Raw genomic sequence first — 11,268 nt, 5'->3', positions numbered from 1 at the left:
GCATCTCCAAATAACATCACTGTTCCTGAGCACCATGTGTCTGATGAAGCTGGAGGAGACAAGATCAGGAAAAGCTCTTGTTGCTCTAGAATCAGATTCTAGAGCAATGATCTGGTCTAGTTACAGATCATTCATTCTGTTTACGTCAGACTGATCAGTGACCCCTGACCCCTAGGTTAACACAGCATCTCTGAACACATCAGCAACAGAAGCCTTCATTCAGTCCTGCTGGAGGTTAGCAGTGTGACCATGTGCTGCCTTTCTCCCCCTCCCCTCCACTTCCACCTCCTTCTCTTCATTGTTTCTTCTGTAAATATTAGTTGATAAAACTCAGCCATGACCCCCGCCACCCCCCGCCCCTCCTGCTTTAACTCCTGCCATTCCTGCCTGATCTCAGTTATTCTCTGGAATGCTGGGAACGTCAAATGAACTTCCCAGTCGCTTGGACATTACTGGATATTTCCCTGTAATTAAGGTAAGCTTTTACATAAATTTTCCTATGACTTCTGATTTATTATATTTTCAATTATGAAAACTTAATAACTGATAGACACGTTTCAAATAATCCCTGCAGGAAAAATCTTGAGTATATTTTCTGGCTGCTGAGAATCAGGAAGCTGAAGCTGCTTCCAGCTAACTGAGTTTGAAACTTGTGACAAAAAGTTAATCTGGTGATAAGAGCAGATAATAATGATTAACACGGCCAACAAGGGGATCCATTGTGGCTCAGGGCTCAGTGTTGCCATATCAAACAGCAGTGTCCTGTAAAACACTTGGCTCAATGGGGCCACAGCTTCACCTGTACAGATCTTAAAGACAAGTATGTGTGTGTGTACGTGTGTGTTGGATTTTTTTCCTCATCACATCTAGAAGAAGAGGTTCAGGAAAGATGAATAGCTCCTGCATCAGCTGTCTGAAAAGTCTGGTGGTGTCTCTCCACTTCCTCTGCTGGGTAAGGTGGTGAGGGCACCGCACACACACACACGCACACACACACACACTGCGGCTGGTTAAATCCGGTCGTCCTGTAATCATTTAAACCCTCCTCTCATATTTATTCTTTAATTGGTCAAGATTGTGTAGAATATGTAGCACATTTTTTTATCTGTACTCACTAGCGGAGTCGGGCTCTGTCACAGAGTGACACAGATTCACACAAATTTGTATTTCTGACTGTATTAAGATTGTCTTGTTTTTTTGTTGTTTTTTTTTTTACTTCAAAGATTATGATTTTGTGATCCTAACATCGGTTGCTGTGCTGTGTGATCCTGTTGTCAAAAAGACAAGTACTATGAAATATAAATAAGATATTAGTGTTTTTTCTGACTTTTAAGTAATTCATGAAAAGATAAACTGATATCAGTAGCTTTAGTAAATACTCATGTACAAAATATTAAGGAAAAAGAAATTAAATACAAACTGGCAAACTAAGGAAGTGAACTAGACTTTGGTTGGGAGCAGCTTTAAAATATGTTTTCACAACGTCCCAACTTCACTGGATTTAAGGTTGGAGATGAAAATCCAGGTCAGTGTTGTGCAGCCTGTTCAGGACTCAGTGAACACTTAAGATGGGAATCTTCTATTGACTAGAGAGGTTGTCTTTGCCGGTGTGCATAAAGGCTGTTAGACAGATTGAGGCCAGCTTCACTCAGCTGAACCTCCGACTGTCATAATGTGAGCTTTACCTCGTCTCTCTTGCCTCCCGTGGAGCTGTGTGGAGCCTTCGTGGTGGCCTTCGGGGAATTCCAGATGATGCACTCCAAGTTCGCCTCTCTGGTCACCACCTTCTGGCCCATCTACCCAGCCAACACGCTCGTGGTGACGGGTACCATCGTCACCTGCGTTTGTTACCTGGGAGTGCTGGGAGGCATGAGGGAGAACCGCTGCATGCTCATCACTGTGAGTGGGAGGAAACGTGGCGTTTACTGTCTGAATGACCAAATGAGACGCTTCAAAAAAATAACCCGACTTTCTGTGTCTCAGTTTTATGTTCTACTGTTCATCCTGATGCTGGTGGAGCTGGCCATGGCCTGTGTGTTCTTCATCTACAACAGAGAGGTGGGAGACTTCTGGTATTCATATGTCTGGTAGGGAATCTGCTTTGATGTCTTTTCTAATCAAGTGTGCTGAAACATCCTTAAGGTTACTGTCGTGAACAAAAGAATATATATTTTTTTGTGATCTAAAACAAATGTTATGATTTGTAAACTTGAATACTTTTGCTTTTATGATAATCCCCATCTCCTTTAGGTTGGTGCACAGATCAGATCAGATGTGCTCTGATTTAACAAAAAGGCTGGAGTCACATCAAAACATTCACTGTCAAACTGTCAAAAACCCATTGCCATTGTGGACAGTTTTGAGACTGATGGGAATATAGTTTTTGCCAATTTTTGCAGCTCTAATGTCATGTAAAATTGACTTGTTTGAGCTTTGCGTGACGTTATGGTATTCCCTCGTCAGAAACTTGGGAGTGTTGCTCTGATTCTTCATGCATGTTTGAGAAATCCACCGTTTTCCTCCTTAAAAAACGAAAACAATCAGTCTCAGTTTCATACAAGACAAATAATGAGTCAATGACATTACAACAGCGGGTCAGTCCACAGTGGGTTTTCTGTGCTAGATACTCCTTTGACACACTTCATTATCATTAAGACTGAATGAGAAATGCCTTGAGAGAATTCTGCTCTCCGTGTATCTAAGTGTGTGTGTCCAGGGGTTGTTTGTGCTCCAGCTGAGTGTGTTATCGGTGCCGGCTCAGACAGTGATTACCACATCAGAGGCTGACCCAGTCATCCTGTCCTGACCTGTAGAATCTTCCACATAGGTATTCATAGCAACCGGATTTTGTATTTTTATTATTTACCCCTCAGCACAACAACCTGAGGAGTTGTGCCGATTTCCATGAAGTTCTACAGAGATGATTCAATAAACGGTTGATTTGGATCCGGTCTCACTAGCAGCTCCGTACCTGCCTGTAAAGAGGCCGACAAGATGGGAAGGAATTTAAGTACCGCTCCCTGAAAATGAGCAACATTAACCGGACTTTAGTCATAGGATCAGAGCAGGTGATGGTGTGACAGACTGCAGCTGATATCACTTCATCTCTGTCAATCTCATCAGCAGACTGGTTGCAATTAGAGGGGTGCATTTGTTCAAAATCACTGTTTATATATATATATAATATAACATAACATAATCACATCAAAATGTGCAGGAAACCAAGGTGAAGAATATTGCAGCCGTCTATCTGTGGTTGACCTGAAGCTGAAACCAGCTTGGGTTCTTCAGCAGGACCATGATCCAAAACACAGTAGCAAGTGTGTACCTGAAGAAAAACAAGATTAAGACTTTGAAGTGGCCTAGTCAAAGTCCTGACCTGAATACTTTTTAAATGCAGTGGCATGACCTTAAAAGAAGGCTGTTGATGTTGGAAAACCGTCCAGTGTAGCTGAATTACAACAATTCTACAAAAACTAGAGACCAAAACCGGTCAGGGTTACATGCTGCAAAAACAAGGGGCAGCACTAGCAACACCCGGCTAGTCGTACTGCATACATTGAATTTAGTTGCTAAGGAAAGTGATGGGAACTTGAGACACATTTTGTTTACTGTTGCAGAAATTTTTGGAAATCACTCAAGAAATTGTGACTTTGTGTCTTGACCCTTCCAGAAGGCGCCCTGGGCAACTGCCCATATCTCGCCCATATCAAAACCCCCACTGTATGCACACTTCCAAAAAAAAAACAACAATGTCTGTCCATCACCGTGACCACAGACACAAGTTTCTCCCTTCGCCTCTCCTACATGCAGTATGTTGTCCTGACTGCCATGTTGGCTGTTGTCTTCAACAGATCGACACGTACTTTGAGAAGGACCTGACCCGCAGCTTGGAGGTCTACATGGAGTCCGGCCCAGAGGGGAACAAAACCATTAAGGAGGATTTTGATGCCGTCCAGTACCTGGTAAATGATAAACCACTCGTTTTAATGTCTCTGTTTAGAAAAATACATATCTGGAGGGTCCCACTGCAACAGCATTTCTTGACACTTCATCAGTTGTCACAAATTTTGATTAAGTGACAATAATAGACCCTTATTGATTAAAAAGCTGTGCTAAAAAGGTTTCTTTATCACTGTAATAACACCCGGTTCAGTTTAATTCAATCTTATTTATGTAGAGCCAGTTAACAACAGGGTGCCTCAAGGCATTTTACAAAAAACAAAGTCAATTCAGTGGAACTCTCCTCCATTTCAACCTGATCCTAATGAGAAAACAATGCAGTCAAGTTCAGCTTATTAATGAAATTGTTAATAAAATAAAATAAAATAAAACATTCAGTCCTGAAAATGGGACTTTGGTGGGTTATGATGAAATAAATGTGATTTTTGTGTGATGCAAAAAGGAGAAAGCAATAATGTGAAGAGTAGTCGTCGGGTGCTGTGGTACGTTATATGAATGTACTTTTAACTTTTATTTGCATACATTCACTCATCGTATAGACCAGTGTTTCCCGACCTGCTCCTCAAGCCTCACTGCGCTGCATGTTTGAGGGATTTCCTTGCTTCAGTCCAGCTGATTTCAATTGATGACTGATTAACAGATGTTTGCTGAACTGCAGTCAGTTGAATCAGACACATTAAAGCAGGGAAACCAATAAAACATGTAGGACAGTGTGTATTAAGGACCAGGGTTGGGAAACACTGGTATAGATATTTTAGATCAATTGAATTTTTTCTTTTCAATATTCTATATTTTTATATAAGAAAAATAGGAGAAATCAGAAATCTGTCTCCTGCTAAAGTTAAATTCTGGTCAATCCTAGCAATGCTTTTCTGAAACTTATCACCAAAGAAACTGGTGAGTTATGGTGAAAATCCACCTTCTGTCAATTTTAGAGATTAATTTATACGTTTTCTGACCTTCGCCAACTTCAAAATGTTTTTCAATCTTATTTCATGACTGCATAATCACACAGAACAACGTCCCTGAACAGCTCACCTTTCTGTGTGCTATGAAAAGAAGAGACCCGAGAAACACTTGATGTATGAAAACCAGAAAGAACCCAGAGCTATTGAGGGGGACAACTTTCTTTTTTTATTTTTTATTTTTGTTTAAACTTAGACTGAACATCAGTCGTGTTTTGCACTTTAAAGGCAGCTGCTTCTAGTTCCCGTGGTAACATTAACTCCTCCTCTCTCCAGTTTAAGTGCTGTGGAGTTCACGGCCCAGATGACTGGAGGGGGAAAGCTCCGCTGTCCTGCTGCACCAAGAATCCCTGCAACATTGCTGACCAGCCCAACTGGCAGGAGGTGATTCACTGCATGACTCACTGAGATGAGCGGGTCCTGGAGCAGCTATTATGCATAATGCACAACGACTTAAAAAAGTATTCATACTGTTTGATTTTTTTATTTTTATTTTATTTTATTTTTTTTTACAAATAGAAACAGATGAGTCGCTGTGGTGAGCAAAAAGAGAAGAAGAAAATACAAATCATTTTCAGATGTTTATTTGCCAAACATCTTTGTCATTTTTTTTTTTATTTATTTTTTGCTTCATTATCAGGTTTTGCTCTGTGTTGGTTTTTCCACACTTTTTCCACAATAAACTCCTCTGACATTTGTGGATGAAATGAGACGAAGGGAAAAGTTCCGGAGGTCTTTATGCTTTTTGTAAAGCAGCGTAGGTTGTCATTAAGCAGATTTATTGCAGACAACAGGAGTATATGGGTGAGGGTAGTTCTGATTGACAGAGGAAGAGTTGGGGTATTTTGGTCCAAATGTGCTCAATAAAGAGCTGCCAGGCAGGAGGGAATGGATAATTAGTTTAAAGCTGCTTTTTGTATTTGGTAAATTTTTATTTAGTTTTCTGTATTTGCGATGTGAAAAATGTGTTTATCATCTAAAACTCTTTATCATTTTAACAAAAATCAAAAACACAAAAGTCTGTAACCTTTCAGTTCTGTATTTGGATGTGAACGTAGCAGGATGAGAGTCACAACAGAGAGAAAACTTGAAATCTGTAGGAGCTTAAAACCTGATCCTAAGATCATATAGGGAAAAAAAAGAACTTTGTTTGGTGTATCTAGTGGCTTTGTGTAGCTTTCAGAAGCAGCTCCCTCCATTTCACTGGTAAAGCTGCAGGTCGGTAGGAATAAAGCCTCCTGTGCGTTTGGACCTGCAGGGCTGCCTGGTGAAACTCAGGAACTGGTTTGCTTCAAACTACCTCAGCACTGCGTCAGGAGTGGTCACCATGTTCATGATTCAGGTACAGTTCATTCAGCATTCCCGTTTCCATATTCATGTTTTGGCTTTCTGAACGCACATAGAAGCGTGTTGATACTAGTGTCCAGGTTACTGGTCCTGTTTGTAACCATGAAAACCACATGGACTAATCAAATCTCAAAATATCTGCATCCCTGTCGGATGCTTTGAATGTAGCAACTTCAGCTTGTTTGAAGGGGGTTGTTATGGTAACCCAATATGTGCAGGGTGTGTTTTTCTCAGTTTAATCAATGGAAAAGCAAACAATCAATCCCAACTGTCCACAGGCAACCTGCAATGTGCAGAAACTCTACAACAGCCCTTACCCTATCTATGAGGAAATGCAACTTTATATTTCTCAGCCTCCACTTGATCTTGGTTAACTTCAGTCACCATGTGTCTAAAATAACCCTGAGGTCAGAGAAGTCCTAGTTTTTGGCACCAAAGTCATGATGAACATCACAAAGACACATCCAGGTGTTGAGTTAGAATTTCCTGTTCGCTGACCTTGGTTGTCGTCTTTTGCTTCTAGCTAGAAAGAAAGCACACCTTGTATTAATTATACAGTTTAGCTTAATGAATTTCTTGAAATTGATGTCAAGTCTTTGTTTTATGAAATCAAAAGATTCACTGAGATGTTCAAAAATTCCCCGATGTGTGCTTTTATTGCTTTGAGATGATGTGAGCTGTGATTTGGGTGCAGCTTCATCAGCGTCCTCGTCGTCTTTGTTTCCAGTTCGTGTGCCTGAGCATCACTGTCCCTCTGTTCTGCCACTTCAGAAGAAGAGGACTGGGTTACAAGTGAGAAAACATTCCAGCTTAGGAAATCGTTCACGCCAACAAGGTCGTCTGGATCCTACTGAAGTGGTGCCTGTCACCCAGAAAGATAACACATGGGAGGGATGGTAGTATGGTTCTAATTATTGTTTTTGAGTTTCCAGCATGGCCCATCCTCCAAATGTCATCACTTTGCTGATTTAAAAAGCTCCTCTGAAATGTAGCAGCTCTTCATGCTGAAGCACAAAATCATATTCATGCCCACAGGTTTCAACAGAGACTTTGCTAAGATGACTTTGAATCTTGAATTTTCTAATCAGTTCTCACAGAGCATTTCCTGGATATTAAACTTTTTAGAGGCCAATGGCAAATCCTGACAAGAGTCAACATGACTTCCTCTCAGATTTACTGGAAACCTGTCAGCTCCACCTGACTCATTATTGGCTCCTTCAGCTGGTCTTCTGTGTATTAGTTTGGCAGCTCTTGCTCCTGATTCCTAAACAAATCTGAGACTGTGAAGTTCAAAGGTCACAGGAGTCTGTTGGACTTTGTTCAGTCTGAAAGGGCTTTTCAGGGTCTGTGTCAAACTGATTAAATGTCATGGTTTTTTTTTTATTTCTTAATTGTCTGAAGCATTATTATAAAAATATTAAAAGTTAGATTAGTGGCGTGACTATTAGAAATGTCATGTTTTAATTTCAGTGTGTCTTTCTTTCAACCTAAAAGGTCCAGATTGTTTTATAGTTTTTCTCGATTGTTTACAGACCTTTTCTGGAAGCACATGTCAGAAGTTTTGACAGAAGTCAAAACACAGACCCCCACACACACTCGCACACACACACACACGCACATTGTGAGCATTCTGCAAATTGAAACTTTACATTCAAAACAATGTTATTTCTTCTCAACTCTGTATTTTGTTTTCAGATGTCACACACAAATCGTCATATGAAAACACACTTCTAAGAACCAGATGAACAGCAGCAGAACTGGTTCAGGATTGGTGCATGAGTTACATAATGTCTCAAATACCAGTGTTTATATGTGAACTATCAAGAAAAACTGTGAGTGAGGCTTTGTGCAGTTATTATCAATAATAATTTTCTTACTTGTAGTAGACAAGAAGTCACTACAAGCTAATATAAGAGTGAAGAACTCTTCAGAGTTCCTGCTAGTCAGCAGGCCCCCAGTTTTCACAGCTAAACATTCATGTTGCTCTCAGGTTAAGCTGGTCGATGTTGTGGCTGTATGGATCGGCTCCAATAGCTGGGACTTGTCAGTCAGTTCTAAATCTGCAAAGAATTGAGTAAACATTTAGATTTTGAATTATGCTTTACCTGCTGACTGGAGAATATCAGACTGCAGATTCAGTAAAAGTATTTCTATTTGAAGAAACTGAAGGTTTTCAGTGACAATTTGAACAACTGTTTCTTGTGAAAGTGGAAACATTTCATGTCAGCTAGAGTTTTATCCTAACACTCGTATAACTTCAGCTAATAGCAGAAGCTATCTGGCTAGCCGTTAGCCTCCTATCACTGATGTTTGTCTACTACATATATCTGAACCATGTCTTTAAAAGATTATATGTACCTCTAAGTAGTCTTAGAAAAAGGCATATTTTTGTCATTACTGCACACATGTTTTGCTGATTTAATTTGATTTGGTGCATCAAAATGAACAGCTTCATTCGACAGGACTCACTATAAAACAGGAGTTTAACAGGCAGCTAAATGGACTCTATGCTTTGAAATGTGGCTTGTTTTGTGTGACTGAGATTATGTTTAGATTGTTATTATATAGATAATCAGCAGAGGAAACTTGGCCTTGTCAGGTTTGAGCAGCTTCTGCTGAGCTGGATCACAGAAAGACGTTCAGAGTGTCTGGCGACTGTCTGCCATTTTCTGCTTACAGTCAGGTAATATTTTAACAAACACGGGAAAAAAATAGCTTAGTAGTTTTAAAGATATTAGATGACTGTTTTGTTCATGGAACCCGTATGTTGTTGGGACTCTTGTTTGTGTGAACAACCTGGTTAGCTAGCAGCCTGTCGGTGACGGGGAACCCGCATGGGGCCCGATGGCAACAGCAGGTGATAGAAAGTCCTTAATGATGCGCAGGAGGCGTGACCAAAACAAATAAAGAAGTAAAAGTCTCTCACTGATTTCTTGCTTCGTCTCAGTGGCTTTGTGTCATGGCTCTCCTAACAGACACAATATTCTTGATTCGTCTTCAAATGAAGAACTGTTTTTATAGGAAAAAAATAAATAGTTGAAACCTGCAGACTTCTAAAGCCCTTCAATAAAGATGGACAAACAAGACACATGCAGGCAGAGGTGGACAAAATTAATGTACACGAGTAAAAGTACAACATGTGCCTTTTCAGCAAGATATGGGAACTTGTTATAAGGAAATAATTCCTTAATGTTGATGGAAAGTATTAGTTCTATTGGCAGATAAATTTATTTATAAGACAGTTCCCCCATGTTGTAAGTGAAATAATCAGCCAATGGGATTAATACTTTTCATCAATATTAAAGATTTATCTACTTAAAACAAGCCTTTTTCATATGCGTTTTTTTAAGTCAGTTGTATCTTAATTTAACTTGACTAAGGTATTTGTGCTACTCCTCAGTTTCACAAAAGAAATGAGAATTTATTGGTGTGAAAACTGTTTTAAATTGATGCAGCACCATGTAATCTGATCAGTGTTTTGGCTGGTTTCATATCCATATCACTAATGGATATGATTTCAAATGTAGCGAAGTAAAATACTTTACTCAGAACACACTCAAGAAGAAGTAGATGTTTAGGTTTTGTAAACTACTTTAAAACGTAAAAAAGTGCAGACAAATTGTGTTAAAGTAAAGCGAGTGAACGTAACCAGTCCACAGTTGACTTTAATTATCCATGGACAGAATTAAAGCTGACACATATGTTGTATTTAAAAATTTGACATTTCTCAATAATTTTGTCAAGTGAAACACTGAAATGCATCTGAATAGACAACTGAATGATGCCATATTATAAGGCTTCAACAAAAGAATAATAGTTTATTTTTGCCATGCATTAAGTTTATGAACATGTTTTTAATTGGGACGCTATAAAGCTTATCATCCAAATGTGCCCAAAATTCAGTCCATATGAGGAACAACCACCAGGTGGCAGCAGAGGACGCCACATTCGAACACTGTTGCTCAGTGCAGAATGAAGAGCGACGGCCTGAGGAGCGACGCTTCAGGTGGAGAAGGCTTTAAGCTGCTGGCTGCTTCATTAGCATGTTGTTTGCTTTGTTACCAGAGAGCAGCTTAAAATCATTTACAACCAAAAAAAGAAAAACAAACAAACAAAAAAACAAAAACAACTGGGGATTAGCTTGTATAATTTATATAAACTGTTCAAATTATTATGAAGGTTCTCCTGCATGTAAATTATTGCAGCGGTCCATATGACCAGTCAACATGTCCATGAAGAAATTGATCAACCCTGAACTGCGTTTCCTTTCACACTGTCTCCACCCAGATATAATCCACAGGCTGCTTGATTTGTTGTCCAGTTATGACAGATGGATGAAGGTGAGCTGGTTGAGCTGTTAGGTACCAAGAAAACAATCTGTGGTTTAATCTCACCTGTGGGGGCAGGAACAGGAAAACACACACTGCACACTCTAATCCTGCTGGATTTTTATATGACAAATGAACCACACTAAAGAAAAAATAAACTTTATTTAACTCAAATCCTTAAGTTTAATAAAATCTGGAATCTGAAAACTTCACCTCTCATCTGGAATATTTTAAAATATGTTTCATATTTATCAATTTTAAAAAAAATGTCATGGTTGCCTTGAGTTGGTCTGAAGAAACAGAGAGGCTCATTTCATCTGAAGTGACTTCCTTCTAGACCTCTGCAGGGTCTTACTGTAATGTTAACGCTCTCTTTATGAAACACGTTGTGATTTCTAGCTGAGAAATGGATCAACTTTACTTCTTTACTAACATGAAGTCCTGGCTCCATGCTGCCGCCTGTAACTGTTCCAGGCTGGAGGTGGAGGCGTTATAGCGCTGTGAATATTTTGTTGAGGCCTTTTAGTACCAACTGAGCATTTGTTGCACGCAACAACACTCTGCTGTTCACCTGGTGGAGGCGAATAGGAGGCGACAATCTGATAACTGGTTTATCAGGAAGATCAACCAGTTCAAACTGGTGTCATGAACATGAAAATAAGTTC

General features: G+C 39.7%; 1 protein-coding gene across 2 annotated transcripts; it reads left to right on the top strand.

Moving 5' to 3' along the window:
- Positions 1–412: 412 nt before the first annotated feature.
- Positions 413–10,563, top strand: LOC122827750 (leukocyte surface antigen CD53-like). Of its 2 annotated transcripts, none has more exons than XM_044110705.1 (8): positions 413–475; positions 874–952; positions 1,711–1,899; positions 1,984–2,058; positions 3,855–3,965; positions 5,205–5,312; positions 6,187–6,270; positions 7,003–10,563. In XM_044110705.1, the coding sequence occupies exons 2-8, from the start codon at positions 890–892 to the stop codon at positions 7,069–7,071; spliced, it is 699 nt and encodes a 232-aa protein (XP_043966640.1). In that variant the 5' UTR covers positions 413–475; positions 874–889; the 3' UTR covers positions 7,072–10,563. The 2 variants fall into 2 exon arrangements, with proteins under 2 accessions (XP_043966640.1, XP_043966639.1); XM_044110704.1 differs by having other exon boundaries at positions 871–952.
- The last annotated feature ends 705 nt before the right edge of the window (positions 10,564–11,268 follow it).

This window comes from Gambusia affinis, linkage group LG03, assembly GCF_019740435.1.
Source record: "Gambusia affinis linkage group LG03, SWU_Gaff_1.0, whole genome shotgun sequence".
Lineage (NCBI taxonomy): Eukaryota > Metazoa > Chordata > Actinopteri > Cyprinodontiformes > Poeciliidae > Gambusia > Gambusia affinis.
Note: the sequence above shows the minus strand (reverse complement) of the source record. Positions and strands in the feature narration are given on the sequence as shown.

Excerpts from the sequence above, each read along its gene's own strand:
- LOC122827750 (XM_044110705.1), top strand. The coding sequence starts at position 890 with ATGAATAGCTCCTGCATCAGCTGTCTGAAAAGTCTGGTGGTGTCTCTC. Across the intron at positions 1,900-1,983 it reads ACCGCTGCATGCTCATCACT|TTTTATGTTCTACTGTTCAT; the intron begins GTGAGTGGGAGG and ends TCTGTGTCTCAG. Across the intron at positions 6,271-7,002 it reads TCACCATGTTCATGATTCAG|TTCGTGTGCCTGAGCATCAC; the intron begins GTACAGTTCATT and ends CTTTGTTTCCAG.